Consider the following 25,900-nt stretch of genomic DNA (forward strand, 5'->3'; position numbering starts at 1 on the left):
AGTAAGTTCAGGGCTGCATCTTCTCTGTTTAAAAGGAGTACTGTGTTTGCCTGGGCAGCATATGTGGGGAGCTGCAAACATGCTGGTTGGTATGCTTACAGAGAGCAGATCCTGCCTCTCTGAAGCCAAAGAATTAAGCTATATAAATCTTCCTTTGCAGTCTTATTTTGCTGCTGCATGAAGATGGGTATATACTTTCTAGGCTTTCTTCATCACCTAACATACCAGTGTAGCATATGGTAGGCTTTATCCTGCATGCCTTGGAGAAACTGAAGTTCTACTGTAAGAATAGATTTTACATAGTTTTAATCTCAGTAGTGTCTGACAATACATTTCAGAAGGGAAAAAGCAATCTTGGTGCTCTAGAGAGTAGTAGAGTTTTGAAAATACCTGGGATTTGGCAGAGGGAATTTTATTAAACTATCAGATTACCATTTCTAATTAACAGCAATTTAGAGAATTATTTTTTCAAAGGGCAGCTGTCAAAACATCAGAAAATGGTAGGGCATGCACATATTGATGGGTTCACACTTCAGTTGCTTTTCATTTTCACAAAAAATATACTGTGTCACAGGCAAAAAAACGTGGGCCCAGATGGCCTCGTATTTCATTTTGTACAGCAGAGGTTTTTCACCAGGCAAGAAATTCTTACTATGACATGGCCCAAAAAAATAAAAAACCCCAACCCCTCTGAGGAAGTCTTCAGACAACAACTTTGCAGGGAATCCATGTGCATGGCTTAGGACCCAGAAGAGGCCACACTAAGTTTATTATTTGCTTGAATGCAATATAAATAAATTCATTTCCAAAAAGACCTTATTAGCACTGCATCCACAGGGGGTTTGTTTCCCACATCCTTCTGAGCTTCTTAAATTATATTGGCTGATAAACAAAATAATGTTATAATAACTCTAATTGCATGGCTTTTCAGAAAATCACCCCTAACTTCTTATTCCCTCCACATTGAGTGTGGAAAAGCATGACTCTATAATAATGCTTAGCTCCTTGCAATGCTGATCTCCAGAAGGAACTAATTGCATGTTGAAAATAAAATAATAGCCAACATAATCACCCTCAAAATAGTGAAATCAAGGATACCTGACTGCCACTAATTATTTGTTTAAACAGCTTTACTAATTTCAGTTGCCAGTCTCATAGGCCACAGAGAGTAAGGTACTGAACAAAAGCAGCAAGATTATAACTGTAATGATGTTTTGATTCACCCATACATAAAGGGGCACATTTGAAAATGTGCATAGGCTGTTTGCTTGAGTGAGCATTAATACTTGGAGGAAACAGCTTCTCACCTCTGGTATGATATGACAGTAGATCTAAACCCAAAACCTCAGTAATTTTGATATCTTACACATAGAGACAGCTGAACCCCCAGGAGCAAGAAAGATGGCAGGAAAAGACAGGATTACCTTGAGTTATTTAAAATACAGGGCTTCTTGATTCTGGGACAGATTAAGAGTTTTAGAAAAACGGTGCAGGGTTGGGGGCAGGACAAGAAAAATCAATGAAGTCATGACAAACATGAAAATGATAGAATTATCCTATTTTCAAAGTATTCCATCATAAGAGATTATGATAAAATATAACCATTGCAGATTAATTGGATATTCAAAAAAGCTATTATTTGTTGCTCCTGTTCTACATACTTTGGAAAGTTCATTGAATAGACTGATGAAGAACATTGTTTCAGAAGTGTTTTGCATAGATAACTGGAATTATGGTAATTGGGAAAATTATCTGGAGTATACACTCTGCCAGAGAGTGACAGCAAGTCTGAGCATCCTGAAGAGTTGATGCTGTGGCAGCTTTGGTATTAGTTAAATACCAAGGTACCCCGAGAGCAGTCTCTGGTCTGGACAGGTACTACAGAGTGGCATATCAGCAACACTTGGGGTGGGCCTCTTCTGCGCTAGGCTGACACCACTAATAACATGAAGCAGGTGTCCTCCACAAGCAAAGTCATGCTCCTGACCATGGCATATACTATTACTCTTTTTGTATTCTTAAAAGCACATAAAGACTGGTTTGCAGGCTGCCAGAACAAACCGTTCCACACTACTCATGATACAGACTGAAACAGAGCAGATGTCACAGGACCCAAAGTAGTGTGGCCTTGGTGTAGTTGAGTAGTGAAAATATTTTTATGAATTATGCACTTCAGAGGCCACAAAGTGCCAAAAATTACCATCAATTCATCTGTGATGCCTTTTGGGAATAATCCTTAGAGCAATTCTCAATCCTACACCCCACCTGTCTGCATGATTCAGACACCAGTGCAGAAGCTTGGTCCCCGGCCACCTTTCTCTCAGAAAAGAAGGAAACTCGGTTTGAGTTACCAACAGTGAAGTCATGGGTGCTAGCAGCAGTACCAAGACACCTCTGCTGACATCTGACCAGCTGGTAGCACTTCACCAATGGCACCAACAGCAGAACTGTTACTGATGTCAGCACCAATGTCATCGCTATTTGTGGGCTGACTTGCATCTTTTATCTCCAGGTAGAGGCAGAACTAAACATCCTTAATCTGGCTTGATATACTCTGTTCCTTAAGAGAAGAGATTCAGCTATCTTCTCAGAGGAGAAAAGGGAATGGTGCTGGGAACTGTGCCTATTTCAGCGTCCAGCCCTTCTTACCTTGGAGGGTTTTGCTGCCAGAATTACAGCTTATACCCAAGCTGTCTGCCATCTTTTTCCTTCACTGGAGGTAAAAATACTTCTGTCAAAGAGCTTCTAGCATGTGCACTACCTAAAGGTGAGTCACGATGGAAGGTGTTTATCACACTTGGGATCTGAAATTCCTTGCAGTTATTCTGTGATGAGCTGTTAAGTTTCAGTGTCTCTAGATTTCCATACTCTTTCTGAGAAGAAGTGACAGATAAATCTAACGCACAATTCTGAGGCAATTTTTAACAGAACTCAGGACCAGTGCAGGCCAGATATTAACGCCTGAGTGCTTTGAAACTATTTCTTTGGCATAATCAAAAACATTTTAAAACAAGGCAAAAGGTGAGTCAGAAGAATTAAATGGAAATAAATCTTACATGACTATTTCACACCCAACTGAGGCATCTTGTGGTAGAAGTCACAGATGGATGGATATTACTTATTCTGTCTTCATGGCACAGACGGTTAAAGACTGCTAGTATGGTTGGTCATATCTGCTTTGCGTCAGGACAGGGTAGCTATACAGACCTGCTGCATAAATTTAGGAAGTCACAGTGTTTACTTTACTGCAACCAATCTTCTGAAGCTTAACTTGACTGCTGCTTCTACAGCACATCCTGTTCTTCCTGTTCCATCACACACACCATGCTGCTGACCTAAGAGGCTAGTGCTGCACCATCTACTTGGGGCTGCTCCGTGGCCCTTGAATTGGTCATGACAAAAATCTATTAGGAGATTTTTCTGTTTTCCTGTGTGTGCAGCTGTGTTGTTGTATTTTGCTAGCCTGGATGCTGAAAAACGTGCCTTGCTTAATGTTCAGGCCAATGCAGCTTTTGCTGTGCCCTCTTATCTAAGAGCACAGTAAACGCAATGAAAATATTCAAAACATCAAACTGTAAAGCAGGAACAAATACACTTGAAAAAAATTGTTTCAGAATATTTTCTTAGCCATTAAATAATTTATAAGTATATCTATTTTCTTCTACTAACATTTAGTTATAACCACAACAAAACTAGGAAACAGCTTCAGCTCTACTCCCTATATTCCAAAGGAGGAACTGGGTTGTTTCCCCTCAGGGTGACTATGGCTACAATCACAGCACTGTAAGAGAAGAAGTAAAGAAAGCGACACGTACTGTGAAAAGCGCACACATCCGATCTATCTTCTCCGGATTCCTGGGGCCTCCATTCTTGTTTAACCTCACCATAAACCTCTCACTAGAAAGCAAACAACAGCAAAAACATTAAACAAGAGTTTCCTGTACATACTTCAACATAAAATCACAGGTAGGTGGGTTTCATTTTTAAAAATGCGAGAGGTATTGTATTTTTATTAAATTCCCAAAGCATATGAAATAGTTCTGACTATGCTAGATAAATATACATGGAATAGCCCAGGAGACTTAATAGCCAGTACTCTGCATGTGAAAACATCAAGCTGATAGCTGATGCATATTCATGATGCAGTAACATTGAAATAATGTGAATACATGAAGCACAGAATTTGAACACATTAGAAGTACTTCAGGCGAAGGTTAAGGCACACTTGCTGAGGCGTACACTGCCTTTGGTAAAACTGAGTTCATTAAAATCCACTCAGAGTTAAAAGCAACAAGAATACCAATTAAGCAATCTCCTTCTACTTATAGAAGCAATAAACTAATTCAAACACATTAAGATTGAATCGATAGAACTGCTTATCAATCAAGCCAAGCAGTCCTTTTACCAGCAAACCCAGCACATATAGCCAGAGAGCAAAACAAATTATCTCACTATGGATGGAAAGCCACAGACATTCCTATTATTTCTTAAGACAGACAGAGAACTTATGCACAGAAATATATTGGGTCAGAGTGATTTATTCACTCGCTGTGTGACAACACAGCAACTATTGACGGGAATTTTCTTCCTACAGGTTCACATAAACAAAGCAAAAGTCCATCATTAAATCTTCTAGTTACATTTCCAGTTTTATCCAGTATGACTGTATCAGCTGCAGTAACCTTTATTTGCCTAAAACACATTTTCCAGCATAATATACACTGCTGGTCTGAATAACCTGAGAAGGCAGAGCACGCACTACTTTCCTTGGTAGCTTGCTCCAAAAGGCTATTCAGCCCTACTCTTAAAACACATGGGTCAGCAGAAGCTTGGAAATGTCTGGTTTCAGTGCTTACCCACTGCTTTCTGCCACTTTCTTAAAGAGCCCTATAGAAAAGCTGATTTCTTACAGGGCAGTGCTATCAGTCACTAATTATACTAGGTAATCAGACATCTCTCCAAACAAGTAAGCATTTTAATGCTGTTTAAGAAATTCAAGAAGCAGTTTTATAGTGCTTACAAATGGTTCTATAAAGGTAAGTTTGTCACAGTCTAGTACTTGTACCACCTACACCAAAAATAGAAATACACACATGTATGTATTTCACACATGAAAACCAGTCCCTATTAACCTTAACCCTAACTGTAATTTATCAAAATCATGTATATTAGCCTTTCCACCCCAGCATGGTGCTGTGGATTCACTTGAAGCAATGTGTCCATTACAAACTCTGAGATATTTTCAGAATTGCCACTTCTGTCAGAATGCTCCCTAATTCTGGAAGCATCACCCATACATTTTGTTATACACCTTTGCATGTTTATTTGTCTAAGTTTATCTTGCTAAGCAATGCAGATCATGCTCTTTAGTTGCTGAACTTTCCCTGTTACTCACTACTACTTCAATATCCATGTAAACCACAATCTCATTCAGTAGTAATTTTAACTAATTGGCGGCAGATGCTTCTAAGCTCAGATTGTTAACATGCCCCAAAGACACTGAGAAGAAACAGACACTTGGTAATTCTTTACCTACAGCTACTTTCTGAGATGTCAATTAGTAAGTTAATGTTTTAGCAAACACTTAATGACATGGCATAATCTAATCTTTCAGTAAGACTAAGACACACTGTATTAAGTGTAGAGCACTTTAGTACATTACACTTCAGCACCAATTAGAACAGTATTGCATCTTCACAGTAACCTCTGTCTACCTAACACAGAAATCATCAAAAAGTCAAATCAAAAATTTCAAAGTAAGACCCATTTTCAATCAACCTTGTGCCCATCAAGTTGGTGTTAACTAATTAAGGTTGTGAAAGCATGCAGCAAGAAGCCATTCAAGCAGGATGACCAAAGCCATTGTTTCTCCCGGTTGTTCGCCTCAGTCTTTTGTTGCTCCTGCAAAAGGGACACACAAACAGGACCTCCAAAACCTCCCAAGCAATTACAGGGTGGAAATCTGGATGTTCACACAAACTGAAACAGGCATTGGTAGCTGCTGGCACTCTGCTTTCCCTACTTGATCAACTTCCAAAGAAGAGAAAGAAGGACAGTTACAGTGGTGCCCACAGGTAAGCTCTGGTTAACCGAGGGAACAGACCAGAAGATAACCAAGCTTATACCATCAATCATGCTTTATATCATTAAAAATACACAGTAATTTAAAGAGATAGCAGAGCATAGCCAAGTTATTTCCAAGGCACAGCAATAAACATCAATATTTCCAATGCCTTTGAAAACACTGCTTAAGGGTACTTTAATTTTAACAAACCCTTAATTTCATTCTTAAATTCATTTAATGGAATGACCTTTCATTTAGAAAGATTAGTAGGTAACACACTTTTAATTCCCGCTACATGTATCATTTGTAAAACCTGTCTCCTGCAACAAGGTTTAATTCCTTAAAAAACAGATCAAAATAATTACATCAGCACCTTCAGAGCTACAAAAGTTCCTTTAATTGAATAAACATCAGTACCCCTAAAAAAAATCTAGAAACAATGATAATTAAAGGAGTGTAGTTCATTTGTTAAACATACATTTACCAACACCCAATACTAGTACACTGAAAAATAATGACTATGCCTTGGGTATATTAACCATATCCTACTTAAGGATAAAAATGTAAACCAGATCCCTACTACATAAACAAGATCTCTGGGAAACCATTTTTCCTCTCCTGCTGGGAATGTAATCTACCCACCAAATAGCAGCATCACAGATGAAAAGCAAGTTGCTATGTGCACCCTAGGATCAGGAGGAAACGAGACAACAAGCAGCCTGCCAGTTGAAGACTATGAGCAATATAAATCACATCTGCTGGGCAAAAAGATATCTGACTGGTGAAGATGTTCATCCAAAATCCAAAGCGGGTTCACTCAGATTTGATTGCAAACCCCTGCAAACTATAATACCCTATATAATAAGTAGTTAGAACATCCTCCCCTTCATGAAGTTGTCAGGTGAAAGCTAGTTCTCTTAATTCAGAGGATGACTGACATTTTGAAGGGAAACCAAATGACTACCAGAGCACCAAGCTCTGCTGTAAGATGAAGAATGCAAAGGGTTAACCCTCCTGGAGGAGTGGTCTTGACCCTGCCCTGGGGGTGTGTCCGAACACGACCAGCTGTGGTGGTTAGCCCCATCCCACTTCCTGCCTAGCTCCCTATAAAAACAGAGGAGCTTCCCATTTCTCTCTCGCCCTGCCTCCCTGATTGCCAGCATCACCTTCCTGTTCCTGCTACTCCTTGTTTCACCACGTGGCTGTAATCCACAAGGCAGACAAAACCAGTGCCATCAAATCTGGTTGTATTTATATATATTTTGCATCTTGCTTTCCCTTCCCTATACCTTTTTGTAACTTCCCTACCTCAAATACCTTTTATTTATTGTTAAAATGTTCTCCTTTTAATTTCCAAATCGAAGTGAGACTATTTATTTGGGTGTACTTTACTACATCTAATTCCTTTTCTTTGGGAAAGAAGGAGGAAGAGGGAAAGGCATCCTATAAATTGTTATTGGTTCTATTAACTATATTTGAGTCTCTGGGAAATGTAAACTAGAACAGAGACAAAGAATTATTTACAGAAAGAGGGAAAAGGGAAATTTGTCAGTGTACTACCAACTGAGACTTTCAAATTCTGGGATAAAAGTACAGGGAATACATACTACTACCCAAATCAGAAAAGCAGAAGATGCTGGTCCATAGATAAACTGAATTAGGATCAAAAGGACAAATCATAACAGTCCTCCCTATGAAAGGTCCATCCTTACCCTACCAGCCTCTTTCCAACAGTGTCCAGTAGTGGATGATTAGGGAAACAGTGGAAGAATAATGAAAGCATATTCAAGACTCTGCTGATATCAGTTTACACCAAAATAAAACTCAAGCATTGCAGCAGTATCTTGGAGATAACGGAAGGAGCAAACCCAGGGCAACATTGAGGCTGTCACAAGGCTTTTACAGAATTTCTGTTAGCATGAACTTTATATTCATCTGTTACACATCTGTACCACACAGATACATTTGTACATGCACTATATAGCCTACTCTAAGAGTTTAAGAATTAACCTTTGTTATATCGAAGTTCTTAAAGAAATAATGTTAAAACTGTTCTTTAACCTCTATGCCTCTCAACATATTAGGTACACTTGAAGTTGCCACTAAGTTCTGTATTTTTAAACTCTCACCACAGGATTCCTTTGAAAAACTAAGTCAGCACTAATGAGCATTTAATTTTCATAACCAAAGTCAAATACAACACAGCACACCACAGACTCCTGTGCAGGACATCCCTCTGACAATGGCAGAAGAGGGACTGTCAAATCTTTGAGCAGAGATAGCCTATTTATAACTGATTCATTACCAGAAGTTGTATTGCTCAGTCTGCTCTCAAAATGTCCTAAGAGAGATATTCTGGAGGCTCATTTAATAGCCTTTTGCAAGCTTTTACTCCATTATCAGGTGGAAATATTTTAAAACTTGCAATTTGCCCTTTTTCTTGTTACAGCCATAGAATATCTGGTTGCTGTCCCCACAGTCCAGGGCGTTTCAAGAAAGGAAGCAGAGCGCAATCTCTTTCACCAGCCTATTCATCAGTTGTTCCCTCACCGCAGAACAGCCTCTCTAACAACCTTTAAATTCCTTTAATTTCCAATCCTCCCTTGTGTCACTAAATAATCAAGGGGACTTGGAGGCAACCACAGCACTAGAGAACGGTGGCATGTGAAGAGGCTATAAGGAGAGCTCCACTGGCAGGGTGAGCATGGAGAGACAACAGTGCTAAGCAATCTTGGGAGACTAAGCCACCTCAAGTTCTACCACTTTTCTTCACAGATCATTTCACCTGAACTTACAGTTTTGTTCCTCATCTCTACAATCTCTCCAATCTCTGGTATTACTGTTCAAGTTTCAACAGTTTACAGAAACTAGTCTAAATATCTGCTAAGGGCTTGCTAGTGCTAATAAGGTTGGTATATCCTGGAATGGAACATGGACCTTTTTTTACACCGTTACTCTGCATTATGAATCAGTTAGCCTGACAGTCCCCATTTTACAACTGCAAATTTATTTCCCTGTTAAAGGAAACCAGGAGGAATAACCCAGTTTCCAATGATCTGAAGATCCACTGCCTTTGGCTATAATTATAACTCCATTATTGGCAAAGACTCACATTTAGGGTCAAGAAACTTCACAGAAATTCAGTCACTTAGTTTCCTTTCAAAGTCTTCAGTGTGTCTATTGATCAAGTTCATCTGCTACACCCACACAAGTGCATGCACAGAATCTAAACAACATTAAACAACTTTTAGTAAGACCAAAATATCAAACCTGAGTAAAGTCCACATGCAAATAATTGCCCAAGCTTGTAAGCACTGGACTTTATTACAACTGAATATTGGTCTAATTGCTTAAAGAAAAACACATGCTACCCTGGTAAAAATCCCCCAAACACATTATAAGGAGAATTTAAACAATCAGTAAGTATAAATTCCAAAAAGGCCATGGAAATTCACTATGGGGAGGGACTGAATGTTTGCTGCAGTCTGACTGTTTGATCAAACTACTGTCAACAAAGCCCAAGAACTCATTTTCAGCTATTCTGAAAGCACAAAATCAGTTCTCTATTGCAGAGCACCAGAGATAAGAAATGCACCAAACCAGATTTTTGTTTAAACATTTTTACCTTGCTGAGTTCAGATTTCAGATGTGCCATACCAGTAGCAGTTTCTTAAACAAAAGCTTATTTATTCCTCTTGCTCCTACATGCTATAAACAATCTTCAATTACTCTAACTGCAAGACCTCCTCCTGTGCTACCTCACATCACAGTGAAACTACCTCTTGTGCAGCAGTAAGTCAAGTTTCACAATCACTTGCATGATTAGTAATTGCTAAAGCTACTCAAATATAAGAAACATGGCTCTGATAAGCAAAATCAAACAACTTTTTGTTCTTTTTTCTTGAAAAGAAGAAAAATGAAAGGAGAGTAGTGTCTCATTTCTTGGCTTCCTCTAACTGTCTGAAAAGCAGGACCATACTGAACTGGCATCTGTTTCTGCAAAAAGGAAGGAAGCAATAAATGGTTTGGGACACTACATTTTCAGCATGAAGGAAGGGGCAAACAGGGACAAAATTTACTGTTGGGTGAGCAGGAGTGGCATTATGCCTGTGGGGAGTTTCTGTTATTGAGGGGTTTTGTTGTTTGTTGGTTTTGGGTTTCTTTTTTTGCATTACATGGAAAGTTGACAACAAAGGGCCTGGCAAAGAGCTTGGAATCATTTACTGAGGTCCCTTGTAATTAACTCATTGGTGAGTGCAATTGGCGTGAGGTTGCAAGGCAGAAATCCTGACTGAGTATCAATTTATGAATGTAGGTACAGCATTAATAGGTACATACTGCAAAGAATGGCAGAGAGTTGCAAGTCAATTTTCTGTTTGACATGGAAGTTTATGATAAAGGGAACACATTAAAAAACATTCTTTCACAACATATAGGGGATTTGTTTTCCAGGACACATCGGGATGACAATTCCTTTAAGCAGAAACCTCACACCCTGCACCTTTCCTTTGCTCTAAATAATGGATAAGGTAGACATTTCTCCCAGAAACAAATGCCTCCTTCAGTCTCTCCAATCTAATGTGCCACTAAAAGGGAAAAGGTACAAAGCTGTTTCCCCGTTTTTCTTATTTACCCCAGTGCTTCTGATTTCTAGAGAACAGCTGAAAAAACTCAACATTTTTACAAATGCAACTGCCTTTTCCCAAAAGCTGCATTTAACTGGGTTTGCAGCATCTAGCATTTGACCACTCCCTTCTTGGAATAAAAGTGATTTTTAAAATACATGTACCAGTGCACAGTGCAAAGAGTCATACTGCAGCAAAGCAAGTAATTTAATAACTTGCATTTTACTCTTTGATCTTATTTTGGTGTCTTCCTAGGTATCTTTCTCACTCTTCTATCATCATGTAAATGCCTACTACTACCTGAATGCAAAATAAAAACTTAGGAACAAAAGTTTGAAAATGCCATCGTGGCATCTAGCAGGAATAATCCACATACAGAGATCTGCCTAGGCAGCAGACCTCACCTCCTTTCATGGTACTCTGTCCTACTGTTGATAAGCATGATACTGTTTAATTTCTCACCAAAGCATCTCTTTTAGTGTCTTCTTTTAATGAATGCTAATACACCTGACAATAACTCTAGAATAAAATCTGAGTTGCCATAGGAGTATCTTAAGCATGTTAACATTCTACAGTAAAAGTATCCTTTATTCGGTCTTAGATAAATCTGTGCAATGCAAGACCAGGTCGTTCAGGATAGACCTCAGGATGAGCTCTCTGAGTCACTGTGACAACAGAAACCTTGCCAACACTTGCCTTCAGAACACTGCAGTCTTGCTGTGCACACCACACCTTGGGCACTTTACTTCATCAATGCCATGAAATGCTGCACAGTTCCTACCACTGTGTGCACAACCTCTATAGTGACAATATGCTGAACAGCTGAATGGAAACGTATCAGCAGTTAATTGTATATGACCATCACATTTTATTCATGCTACAAAAGAAGGTGCTTCTTTCCAAACATTAATAATTTAGCAGAGAAACACCATGAAAGATACACCTGGGGTTGGTGGGGGTGGGAGAGGCAGAGAGAACTGAACTATGGTCTCTGAGCCTAACAGTTTGGACAAGCTAGTATTTGCATAATTAACTGGGGAAACTGCTCTCTGGACCAGAGAGGATGCACCAGTGTACCAGTACAGTGTACCAGTGCTGTACCAGCACAGCAGCAGTTTTAAAGCCCTAGTGCAGCAGCATTAGCTGTTTTTTTTCTAGAAAGCAATTAGTGCTCTCCAGCTGCCTGTGCGGTGCCAGAGAAAACCCTGGTTGCATTGTCCTTGTTTTCCATTTGTGCTGCAGCCTGCAATGTATTCAGCAGCACCAATACAAGGCTTCTCGTATTTGCTGGCAAAACTTCATGTAAGAGCAGGGAAAACACAAGATTTTATTTTCATTCCATTTGCCAAACTTGTTAAAAATCTTTCTCATGCTTGTCAATTGCAAAATCATTCCTGTGCTCAGTGATCAAAATGGTCACTGCAAGCCAACACTGTATCCTGATGACCTTGAGAACACCCTGTACAAACTGTAAAATGGAAATGAGTTTCACATCCTAACTTCTGAACTTTTATTTCATTTCAAGCAGATGGTCTCATATTCATTCATGAAGAAAGCATGTCTGTATATGGACATTTCACTCATTTCCCATTGTCACAAACACTGAGTTGATCTTTCCTTTGAAAGACACTTCAAGCAATGAGAGAAAGGATTTCTAATAAGGTACAACTGTTCATGACCCACACATAATTATGATCAAACAGTAAATACTTTGGACTTCTCCTAAGAGCTAAAGTCCCTTGTAAATACTGCTTTGTGGAAAGATCACAAATACTTTCAAAGTTTCCCTTTTTTGAAAGCAAGTCACAATACATGTAGGTATTGCCATAGTACTTCAAAAGGCACAATTCTTCAGATGATTAAGCAGTCTGCAGTCCACTTAGGAGCACCCTCTGTAAAAAGCTTTTCAGGTTGATTTTCCGCTAGTCATGTTTACCTCCTAGAATTGCTTTTTTTTTTGCTCTTGTTCTTAGACAAAATTTAAGTACTTCCAGCTGCTGTAAAGCTGACCTAATAACACTTCCCAGTTCTCCACAGAATGAGTCTTCAGTTTGCAGTTTGAGTAAGACAAAGCAAATGTATAGAACGTTACTATGTCTGTGAAGAACTCAATTCCTGTTTCTAATGCAAACCAACAGTGCATACCGGATCCCATGGCACAGCAGTGTTTGAGCAATCCATCCCCGACAGCAGCCACTCCTCAACCCCTGAGACACAAAGATCACCTCTGCTGAACTTTCAGTTTGCATATTGTCTGAACAGTGATTCATGGACTATTTAAACTCTTCCTTTTCAGCCAAGTGCTCATGCTGTCTGTTTCCCCCCTTTTCTTTTGTGGGAGAGGAAAGGGAGTTTGCCAATCAGCTGCCTTACCTGGCAGACCTGCAATACTCCCAGTTTCAGAAACAAGTGAAGCAAGGTACACTGCTTTGGTTTAGGGAGTGCATCTTATAAAGACGTCTTAGAGAAAAGAACAGCAAATCTGTGAGGGAAATGAATATGGCTCTGAGGAAACAGCTCCAAGCAACACAGTTTGCTTCCCAGCAAATTCAGGCTTAACGCTCATGAATTATTAAGTTACCACATTGGCTAGAAGCCCCGGGGGAGGATTACAGAGCTTACAGTAAGACCGTTACTGCAAACACTGGGTTTCCATAGAAACTGAAAATAGTGAAAATAACTACCTGTCATTTCTCTCTACCACATTAAAGGAAAAACAACCACAAGGTTAAAAACATTATTAAAGCCTGCAGGAGAAAAATGGCTAAGCACCAATTACATTCTCCTTGGGTTCTCATGAGTCTGCCACACTTGAACATTTGACACTGTCATTAGGGTTTTTTTGCTGTTTACATCACGAAAGGTACATATTTGTGTTCCAGAAAGGAATCCTCTCCATTAGCTAAGAAACGTTTTTATTTCCAAAAAAAGAGACTCAGTCACAGAGTGTGATTCCTTAGTCCCTGCCAGTGACCGTGATTGTAACTAATGAGAAGAAAGTCAGCACAACCCTGCCAGGCAGTAGCTGTCAAATGCTTTGACCATAGCCACAGGGAAGATTTCTAATATTGGATTACACATATTTTATAGAATAAGTATTTTACCACCACTTCTAACCTGGGAGAGAAGCCAATAGTTCTGAGGGCTAATACAGCAGTCATCCCATTTACTTCTTGCTCTACAAACCACAGATCCCTGTCACTTGACTTTGCACATGACAGTTTCAGTCAGAGACACAGAACTGAGTTTTGACAGCAAATTTTGCAACAGAAAGAGCTCAAGTACGAAGAGCAGTATTCATTCCACTGGACCTTCCTACAGAGAGAAAATTATTTGCAATTGCTTTCTCTGAGCTATGTAGTATATGATGTGTATTCACATCCTACCAGTAGTGACAGCACAATCTCTGGTACCTCTGTGGGTTCAAGAAACGTTTTGTTCTTTTTTCCCCCTCTTCTGATACCTGCAACTAATCAATTTCTTCTTGTTAACAACTAAAAAATTTGAAATACCTCTGCAGAAGAGTCTGTATCCCTGCCTACAGATATGTCATGTCTGATCCCTAACCTGATTTTTTTTTGTGGTGGTGAAGATAGAAGATAAGATTGACTTTTCTAAAAGCTCTTCAATAGCTTATTTTACAGGGGAAGAATTAACATCCCCAGTAACATCACTTACCTCTCTACAGCAACCTTCATATATTTATTCAGTTATTAACAGTTTGAGATACACAATATTAACAGGAGAAGGGATAAATACAAACAAATGCAGATTTGAGAGCAAGATCTAGGGAATGAAAGTCAGCCAAAGCGACGGATACAGAAAACAAAAAGATGTTACTCCTCCTTGGCTCTTTTAAAAGGAATCTAACCCCCATATAAAGTACTATGTAGGCTCTAGAGGTCTCCTGCAATGAGCAAACTTACCCTTTCTAAAAATTACATCTTACATTAGAAAGACTTTTTGTCCCTTGCTGTGTGTGTGCAGCAGACTTCAAAGGTCCACATATTTTCCCTATTAGAGTGATCAGGACAAAGGCCACTGCTGTGGAAAGCAATATCCCTTAATGTGTGCTTACTGGATGAGTTTTTTAAGGAAGTTTGTCTTGAGCAGGATCAAGAAGTGACAGTCTCCTTGTTTCTATTGCACAAAAGCCAAAAGCAGACTTTCCTTAAAATACTAGCAGCACAAAGTAGAGTATAAGAGGAACTGATAGAGGATTAGCTATCCCAAGAGAATTGTTCGCTCAGAAAGAGTAAAAATTAGAAAGATGGATTTTTTTCATGACTAAGCAGAAGAAAAACCTCATTAGTTGCTAAGCCTAATCCCTAGGAAAATTCTCTGAGTATTAAAGAAATAATTCTGAACAATACAAAATTATTTTTTCCCAGTAGACAAATCATTATAGAGAGTGAGGTAACTATTTTAAAATAACTATGAGAAGGCTGCTACTAAAAACATAACAAATGGAAAGTTGAGCATATAATTGCACAATAAAAGTAAAATACAATTTTCTGCTTCCTAACATAGCAACTGGCAACAGTGGAACATGATAATATTTTTAAGCAATTAGCAAGGGATAAATAGACACATACTGTCACAGCACTTCCTAAGTTACTAACTGAAGAGAGAAGCAACACAGAAAAAAGGATCCTCAGGTCAGTTTCATGATCTGGTGAGAATGCAGTCAGATCATTTTGTCACAGTTTTTAACGTGGATCTTTCAACATTAATAATTTCTTTTTCAGCTGTTCAGCTTCAACCCTATTCATTTATCCAGTGATCCTCTCTTCACTTTTGACATTATTAATGCCCATCTTCCTGTTTATTCTTCACCTGTCTTGATCTCTCCAAGCCTTTTGCCATTCCCAGCTGCTCAGCTTCCCTCTCCTCAAGCAGCATCAGATTTCTGGAACACGTATAGCTCTGGCATGGCACATGTGGAACTGCTCTGTAAGGGTATGCTCCTATTAAGCTTGTTGATCCTGCAGATCAGAGCTTTGAGGGGGCCTCAATGCCTACTTGGAAAAAACTTGTGGTAAATGTGGTATAATTTTTTCATGAGTTTGCTTAGTGTTTAAAATGAAAGTTCCAGACATTAATTGTCTATGCTAGGAAGCATTACAAGAGAATTGTTCCAAGACGACACGTGTAAACACGATGTAATTTTAGCTACCCTGTTCTTGCTAACATTTTGGAGCAGCCAATATACATCTCTATCAACAGTTTAAAAGTCAAGAAAGTACGACTAAGTGATAACGAGAAGCATGGAGATAACTGTCATCAATAAATACACAGAGAGAGGAAGGACTCCTGTCAAATTGTCAAGGTTGCTGCCAGCAGCTTGGAGTACAGGTTTGTATTCTGACATCTGAATTAGGGATGCAGGGTCAGAAAAACTTCTACTATAGAAAAAGGGACAGTCAACTGCTCTACAAACTCATAATTTCTAAATCCAGTGTTACGCAGTGGTGAATTCTATTCTACTCCAGCAAGAGCCACTTTTCATTTTTACAGCCCCCCCCTCCAAGGGCAGTATTGTGACCTCTGTCAATTCGGTAATCCCTATGGCAGGTAATGAAGTTTAGAGGTCCTAAATCAGGGCAACAGTGTACAAGTGAGAGGTAGTTTGAGAAAACTCTTCTTTTTCTAACACATTCACAGGCTGGTCAAACCAAAACCACTTGGGTCATGCAGTGGAAGTTAACTTGTTTACAAGGCCAAAGAGATGATACATTTAAAATAAATCATGTTGTTCTCTAATACTTTTTACACCTTTAATATTTTAAACTCTTAAGTATCTACTTGTCTGTTAATTTTTATCGGTTAAAAAGCTTTGGGTTGGAAAGTTATCTCACGATCATCCATATTTCTTCTGCAGTTAGCACCCATACACAATGCTGAGCAGCATTAACAAAACAGTGCCTCTTAAAATATTTTGATTCAGCCTTGGAAAAAATGGCAGATGATAAACAGCATTTTTTAGTCCATAATTATGTTTCCAAATCATATTTCTCTCCTGAGAGCTGTTTTGTCAATACAGCTAAGTTCTGAAAGCAGAAGATACACGACAGACTGTGCTACTCGCATTCAACCCAACATCCACCCACAAATGCAGAACATTTCCCCAAAAAACATCTTTCCATATCACCTATCAGCGACAGCATTAGAAAGGAAGGTTGTGGTTTTCTCTCATTTTGTCTATTCCCTTTCAATTTTAAGACAAAAATAGAGGTTTGGAAATTAGCAAATTCCCAGTGCTGCACTGAAAACTGGCAGCTGGGTCAAAAATACACTTCTACATTTCTAGTATTTAAAAATCACTGTGGGTCTCCATTTTCTCACATTTCTGCACGTGTTTTACCTAGCCATCTGCTGGATTACAATTTTATCCTTCACTGACAAGGAAAGAATGTGAGAAGGCATCTCAACAAAACACAATAAGATGCTTTAGAGCAGGCTAAATGTTAACCTTGTTAATACTTCTATGTACTCTGAGGTACAAAGAAGTACTCTTGCAAAAAGCAAGAGAAAAGAATGAGGCAATAAAGGCACTTCACGAACTTCAAAAGACGACTTCTTAGTTTCAAAAGAACAAGGCCTATCTCTGTGATGCACCTAATAAACGTTGATTTGCATTAGAAAAGCTACAAGCAGCTATATACTAAGCACTGAAGGATACAGCCTTGTTTCACAGCAGACACAAGCTTCTACACCTTTTATCTTATTGTCCTAGGCAAAGAGGAACAGTATAAAATTTGGAGTTCTAAAGGAGAATCTTTTGGGGAAAATATTCTGCCAACATATCTTTTCCTAATTGTAATTTCTGGTCAATATTGGCTTCCATCATGATGCTGCTGCGAGGAAATATAGCAGAAAAGACTTCTACCTCAGATTAATTTTAAGAGCAGATGAGATCATTGCAGTTCAACCTTGTCTGCTATATAACTCAGACCACACACTCTTAATATAAACCTTTGGCTTGACTTGCTTGTCTGAAAGACAGAGATAGAGGCACTGAGACAGATGTCTGGCTTATAAATATATTTTGTTACTCCTGGAGGGGTTTTCAGTGTTGTGGTTTTTGAGTTGTAGGGTTGGGTTTTTGGGTTTTTGTTTGAGTTTTCTTTTTTTTGGTGGGGAGGGTGTTTTTTTACTTTCATACCTTCTGATTGTTTTCTGTATGAGCAATTGGTGTCTTTTCCCTTCCATTAGAGGGCAAATGATTTATAGTTGTAATGCCTATCAGAATATCAACCTACAGCATAAAAGAACGAAGCATACTCTAGTAGCACACAGCATTTCAGCGCAAAATTGTGGACAAATATCTTGCATTACAGCAAACATCTCCCAGGAAATAATCATACCCTAACCTCTGAAAGTCTGAGCACACAATCTGCAGTCATGTCTGTATTTATCATATAAATAATAAGACAAGAACATTTTAGTAACACCGTATGTGCTCATTCTGTAAGGTTACATGTAACGTCATTTAGACAGAATCCAAAGGCACAAATTATTATAGAGTAAAATAATCAACGGCATGAAATGCTGATCAACCCAAGTTAATAACCACCAAAATTATTACCACACTGTCACTGTGTCTCTCCAACATTCCCCTCTCATTGCAGTGCTTCACACTCCCAAAAATTTCCTCTCAGGAATGATTTTAATTCAAAGACTCTTTTTTCCCCTGCTCTTTTTCTTCTCCCTTAGAAAAAATCCTCAGTATTTTATTTTACAAATCAAATTAATTGAAATTATAACCAGAGAAGGAACTTCAAATTTCAATTGGATATTTCTCTTCTACTGACACAGGGTAAGAATAAGGATCAGAAGGAGAAAATAAAATTTAGATACAGTAAATTACTGAAGGATGAGTGGCTGCAAAAGGAAATGAAAGAAATGGTCTGAAAAGCAGAAAAAAAAATGCTGACTAGTGAAAAGCTTAGATAATTATTTGGTTAGGTCCTGGAGAAACAGGATTTTTTTAAAAGCAAGATAAATAATGAGAATCACAGAATTAACCAGGTTGGAAAAGACCTCTAGGATCATCGAGTCCAACCTATCACCTAACCCTTCTAATTAACTAAACCATGCCATGGTACTAAGTGCCTCATTCAGCTTCCTTTTAAACACCTCCAGAGATGGTGACTCCACCTCCTCAGACAGCCCATTCCAATGGGCAATCACTCTTTCTGTGTAGAATTGCTTCCTAATGTCCAGCCTAAACCTACCCTGGCACAGTTTTAGACTGTGTCCTCAGCAGACTGATTATTGTGCTCTGTACTGGTCCACTCAGAGAGGCACTATGGTAGAGAGGCCCCTACAAAAAAGTGCAGAAGTAATTCTCATGCATATACAAGAAGCAGCCACAGCTTTTGAGGTTCCTAACTATACAACATCACTACAGGGACTTACATACACCCTTTGAATCTGATCATCACCTCAGGTTTTTCTCATGCATTAAGAATTTGCAAAGTCTAGTTGGGAAGAACTTAACCAGAAGGAATGCGTGGTTCTACATTTGCAGGCAAGTATTTATTCTTTGCTAGACTCTTTCCCCATGTCCCAGTGACAGCACTCAAATTCCCAGAGAGAAGCCTAGATACTACAAAACTCTCAAACAAAACCATACTGAAACACACAGAACACAAGATCTACACAATTCCTGCACACCTTCACATGAGGAACAGACAGAAGTTCTAACCAACACGAAACAACCACCTTTTATTTTTTCCTCCAGTTCCATATCCTTTTATTATTTTTCTTATCTTTCTCTTATTTGGACTGGCCTCATGTAAGATGTTTCAATTTTATGATTAAAAAAAAATAATCCAACAAACCAAGTTCTTATTTGATAGCATCATTCCACTTGCATCGATTTTGTTTCACCTTCTCTACAGCACTAGAAAAAAAAGCCTGGACACAGTTAACAGCCATAAAATAATTACATGGATCAGTGAAAATTAGTGCCTTTTGTAATGTTATTTGATTGGGTTTACTTAATAGAGTATCACAATTAATAGAACAAACTTGGTTTTGTTGCAGAGTCATACAGAAAGGCTTCCAGTTTAGCCACAGATGTTGGAATCCAAACCTTTAATCTTCAGAATTCTCACATATCAAACCAGATCACAACAGAGACTTTGCGGACTTCTTGATGATTATTTCAGGATTCAGAGCATCCTAAGGACTCGTAACAGGAAGCAAATGTTTGGGAAGAACTGACAAACCTAAACTTGCCTATTTATGTGTTAAAATAGTAAGTTGGATCTAATACAAAATCCATAGTAACCTTTCTAGTGTAGACTTACCACTAGCATACTGCATATGCCAAAAAACTTTTCTCTGCCAGTGGAAGACATTTCTCTTCCTCTCAACTAGTCTGTTTACAACAGCTTCTCTAGATGAATGTTCTGTCCCCTCCTGCATACCCCATGAACAAAGTGCTAAGGAACCAGACAGCCATCAAACATGCTACAGCACTTTAAAATTTACATATCTGCCACACTTCTGAGCGAGACAAGTTTGGATTCTGACCACTAACCATCATTTATGGATAAAATAAGATGTTCACTTAAAAATATCTGCAGTACTGAGAAAACTTACAAAGATGTGGGTCCACAGAATCACTGTGAAGATCAAACTAATTATTCTCCATGGCATCTCACTTAGCTTCTGCCAGTCTCTGGGTAAACTGCAATGTTAATTTTTGATGGGAATATCTTTGATTATGTTAGTTGTTGCCTCTTCTTTCCTCTTCTCTGCTATCTCCCCAAGAGAAAATGACAAAATAAAAAGTAGCATTTTTTCCCTACTGCATCCTGTCTCATTTTTCAATTTGGCTAACTTTGAGCTGAAGTAAGCTTTCTCACACTTCCTGCGGCACTACAAGATCATGTGGGGAAGCACATATTACTGTACTTCTCAGCCTTCACAGTTCCTCAAGTAACACTTCCAGAGCATTTTCATCAAACTTTTCTAGCTATGGAGCTAGACTTTATTTTTTTTTTAGCATGTCTATACTATAGGCTTTTTAGACACACTGTACATTTAATGTATCTCAGAAGAGAATCATAGAATGGTCTGGACTGGAAGGGACCTTTGAAGGTAGTCCAACCTTCTCTGCAGTAAGCAGGGGCATCATCAACTAGATCAGGTTGCCCAGAGCCCTGTCCAGCTTCGCTTTGAATATCTCCAGGGATAGGGGCCCAATACTTTCCTGGGTAACCCAATCCAGTGTTCCACAGCCCTCATAGTAAAGAACTTTTCGTAACATCCAGTGTAAATCTGCTCTTCTCTCGTCTGAAGCCATTGCCCCTTGTCCTATCACCACAGTTTTTCTTCATCCTTTTTGTGGGCCCCCATTAAATACTAAAAAGCTGCTATTAGGTCTCCCCAGAGTTTGTCTTCCACAGGCTGAACAACCTCAGCTCCCTCAGCCTGTCATCATATAAATGTCAACGTACAATTTTATCAATCTCTTAACCTGAGGTGTTGGGAGTCCCACATAGAGAAATCCTACCAGAGCACAGAGTAGAAGAGGAAGCAGTTCTAAACTGAGTAAAACTGCCCTATCCATAGGTACTTTCTTAATTTGTTTTATGTGATTGCTTCTAGGTCACTTTGCTATACATGTATCAAGGAAAGAGAATTGCTGAGAAATTGTTAAGGAATTTCTGTTTCTTAGTTACCAAAATGAAAATAAAGATAACACCTTGAAGACATTGCAAAAACAGTTGCACATCTTCGAACTAGACAGGATGGAATAATAAATGTGAATGATAAAAAAAGTTACATAAGCAGGAAGTAGAAAATATAATGTGTAGTATGGTGGTCACTGAAGAGTATGTGATCTTGTAAGTGAAGAGCTAATAATAATGCTGATGGCACGAGTGGGAACTAAACTTTGGTTTGCACTGTGCAGCACTCAAAAGAATGTACTTTCCATGTCTTTCCTTGTGCATGTGTAGTCCAAAAATAAAAATCAACACCAGTGACACAAAGTCTTAGGAGTTTCATTACTATGTCACTGTCAATGTACTGAGCTGACAATCTTCACTGCAAACTTACAGCTAAAAATATGTACAGCCACCTGTTGTCACTATTGCAATTCTTTAAGCTCTAAAGATTCACTGTTTAGAAGATCCACTCCATCATACACTGTCCTGATAAGCACCTGGACCACCTTTTCCTTTGCCTTCCATTTGCTGCTGATGTGCCTGCAGAAGCTGTGTTTATCTCTCTCTCTCTCTCTCTCCATTCAACTCCAGATGAGATTCCACTTTTCCATTTCCATCTCTGCATTCCCAGGCAATTTCTCAGTCCTCTCAGGAAGCTAATCACAGAATGTTAGAGGTTTGAAGGGATCTCCAGAGTCCAACACCCCTACCAAAAGCAGGATCACCTAGGGCAGTCCACACAGGCAGGTTTTCAAAGCCCTCAGAGGAGACTCCTCAATCTCCCTGGGCAGCCTGTTCCAGTGCTCTGTCACAATCACTGCAAAGAAGTTTCTCCTCATTTAAAATGAAACCTTCTATGTTCAAGTTTGTGTCCATTGTTCCTTTGTCTCATTGCTGTGTACCACCAAAAAGAGATTGACCCCATCCACTTGACACCCACCCCTCAGATATGCAGAGACATATAATCTGATGTATGTGCTTGACTGCCTGCATGTCAGGGTGGACCATCTTTGTACTCCATAGAATGCAACACTAAGGTAACAGGGCAGTTAGAAAAGACACTTGGCAGCAACAAGCAAATAAAACCCCAAGCAGTGCTGCATTCTGCCTGAACAAGCCTGCTTATAAAGCTGTGTACTGAAGAGAGAAGATCATCAACAAATGTATGCCTTCTGCAGATGCTGTAGAGAAAAGATGGTCTCACAACAAAAAAATTCCTGAGCATATTCTGTGTGAGCAATGTACACATGACCTTCCTCTGTCAAAGCATCAACACTACCACGGGTACTTAGCACATCTGCCAAATCTCCAGTCATGAGGAGGCCTTTATTATACCAGGCGTGGTACAGACACAGCAAGTAGGCGAATGGAGGAGTCAGAAGCAGAAATATGCATGCTGCTATTTTCCATGCATAATTACTGAACAGCCCCAGTTTTGCAAATTCAGACACATCAGAATTTCTTGTTCTGTTCACTCTCCATAATTAACAATGCATCTAGATGACAAGAAACTTAAGTCCCAGAGGAGTAAGGCAGGATAACTGGTAAAATAGTTCAAGAATCATCTATTGTGGTTTAAGAGAGAGGCAAAATAAACCACCTTTATGTGTTTAAATGTAAACTTACAGAAAAAAGCCATACTGAAATTCATTTCTCCTTTTTCATACTCAGTGGATTCTTCAAGCTTATTTTCAGAAAAAAAAAAAGGTATCATGCTTCTGAATGTGTAATTTTTGAAGTTATGGATAATTTTATGCATTTATTAATAGAAAAAGAGTTATTTTAAGAGTAGCTAAACTTCACTGCTTTACTCAATTCAGTTTATCTTCCCGCTTTACCATATCAGGTTTAATGCTTCACTTCTGTCAAGGCATGAGGTACATTCCCATGTAATAGCATAAAATTAGCTGACTCTGATGTGACTTGTGCTTGACAAATTTGTGTTGACTTATCATCTTGTTAGTTTTTAAGTGCTAATAAATAGCTTATTTGTTCCAGAACTTTTTCCATTTGTCATCTGATTGCAGTTGACCTTCTTGAGGGAGACCAAGGCAAAACAGTTACTAAATACTCTAGCCATCCTTGTAACATCTGCTGATGGCTTCATGTCCCCTTTAATCTGCTCAGTTATTTCTTGATTTTGTAAAAATAATTTTTACTTCTAGAGTATCACAGAATTACTGTTTATCCTGGTTGTCCTTTGCTAGTTGCATTTTTTCTACAAGTTCCTGTCTCTTTCCATCCCTGTTTGTGCAATTTCATTAGTTTCTCCTTTTTGAAAACAATTTGCTCTTGTACTCTTCAACAGTATTGCTATGGAATTGACAACTCTCAAGTTCATTTCCTCCATATCAGTTCACCTGTCTCTCTTTGTTTATTGACACCTGGATCACTGAAGTTCATTATCCATACATTAAGATTTTCCTTTTCTAGTTTCTATGAACTGGACGCGTTCCTGTGTGACCCACACTACATTATGGTCCTGCTTTGTCAGGGGGATTAGACTTAATAATCTCTGGAGGTCCCTTCTGACTCCTAATATCCTGTGATCCATCATTTTACAATTATTTATCCCAAAGTACTTCTCACAATGGGACTGTACTTCCATATCCACTGGAATCAAAATTAATTTTCTCATTGTTTTCCTTTAACTTTTACATGGCAAAACCCCAAAACAGGAGGTGTTAAAACTTAGTAACAAAGACTGATGCCTTTTTATGTAAAAATATGGGCAAAATTTTGTAACAAAACCCACCAACTTTCATGCTTTTTGGTCTGAGCCATTATCTAAGGGTTGATTCTGTTGTGGACTGAGAGAAGTTACTGAGGCAAACATTCATCAGGCTACTTTCTTATAAGTATTTCCTTTTAAAAACTCTGTTAGAGTAAACCTTAAGTAACTTTTCCCATTTTTTCACCTCCAGGTACACTACCATGTTGTGTTCCCAACCTGGGAATACATCTCAAAGTATATTTCACCTGCTGCTTCAGCCTGCTGATAGCTAACCCCTAGGTAGTACAGGCTTGACAAACAGTGGAACTTTCACCGATTCCTCACTTAACCTGAGTGGGAAATAACTATTGGAACCAACAGGTTCAATGAGGTTTGCAATCTACTATATGTCCAAAGCACTAACACTGAAAGCCAGTCAACTTCCAGTGGGAACTGTTTGGGTAAGAAATTTATCAACCTCTAAACCATTTCAGAAAAGTCAATTTGTCCTTTTCGTTTAGAATGTAGCATGAAGCAGCTTTCCTTGCCTTTTTATCTTAACGCACTATTTCACAAGGCATACAGATGACGAAAGAAATGTGGACTTCTGAAGCAGATTAAAAAACATCATTCTGAATTTGTAGCAGTGTACTTGTTTTCTGTTTTTAAAGTTTTTCTAAAACAGAGTTCTGCCTCATTACACATTTTGTCCCCACTTCTCTCTGGGAATTAAAAAAAGGTGTAAAATTAATACTACTTTCACTGCAATAGATGGCTAATGGGTAACGTGAAGAGTTAAGGAATAACAACTGTTTGCATATGAAACATTATTATATATATTTAAATCTGCTAGAATTGCTTTTTGTACATTTTATCATTAGAACTTTCTGTTGTTGTCACTAGCAAGGCTTTCTCACTGAGTGTTTACATACTAGACAAACTGCAGTTCAAACCAATTAATCTCCTTCTCAAGCCATTTCTGAGGCCTTCCACAGCCATGACAGCACCCTGCAGCTTTCCTCTCTAAACAATGTTTTACACTTTGTGGTATGAACTAATTAATTGTGAGTGATTTTCTTTTGATTTGCCATTTGCAACTTTTCCTCTTAACAGCTATTTTCTGTTGGTTCTATCAACAGAGGAATTTTAAGCCTGTCCTCCTAACTATACGATAACAAGCATTTCATATATAGTGGGGGTGAAATTCTTGCCATATTCTGCAAAATCATATTTAAGTTGTCTAACTAAAAGGCACCTATTTATAAGACACAGCCAAGCCATGATAGCTTTCTAATACAGACCATTATCAGTGGAATGTATTCTGAAGAGCTACTGAATCATTATCGCTGGCCTTTAATTTTTCTTGATTGAACATTATTCACGTAACACTCTTCTTCCAAAGAGAGGCAAGAACATTCTGTGGCTCTTTCCTTAGTCTGGAACAAAGCTGTACCTAATTTGCTGAAGATCAGGACTCCACGGTCATTCTGACCCTGAGGCAGCAAATGTCAACTGTGCCAACTGTCAGAATCTGGTTTAATCAAAACTCAGAAAATCCCACAAACATCCTGTGCTTTGGATCAGGCCAAGCTACCCTGACTTAATTTCCAAGACACAATGCATATGCTGTAATAATCTTCTACATATTCTGATGTTTTCAAAACACATACTTGTAAAAGAAACACAGCACATTTTGTATCTGCTAACATTAGTACCAATTACCTCAGCGTGCTGAGCAGCACAGTTGTCTGTCTAGATGCAGGGATGAATATGAATCCTTGAGTTTATACTGATAGCAGAATAATGAGAACAA

General features: G+C 38.7%; 1 protein-coding gene across 10 annotated transcripts in view; it reads right to left on the reverse strand.

The window, feature by feature from the left end:
- The window catches only part of DOCK3 (dedicator of cytokinesis 3), a 205,719-nt gene that overhangs the window by 98,391 nt on the left and 81,428 nt on the right, over nt 1–25,900 (reverse strand). For all 10 annotated transcript variants that reach the window (XM_064156479.1, XM_064156478.1, XM_064156477.1 and 7 more), the window contains one exon: nt 3,816–3,897. In XM_064156479.1, coding sequence (XP_064012549.1) covers nt 3,816–3,897 — 82 coding nt within the window. The remainder of the gene's footprint in view (nt 1–3,815; nt 3,898–25,900) is intronic.

Source organism: Pogoniulus pusillus, chromosome 16, assembly GCF_015220805.1.
Source record: "Pogoniulus pusillus isolate bPogPus1 chromosome 16, bPogPus1.pri, whole genome shotgun sequence".
NCBI lineage: Eukaryota > Metazoa > Chordata > Aves > Piciformes > Lybiidae > Pogoniulus > Pogoniulus pusillus.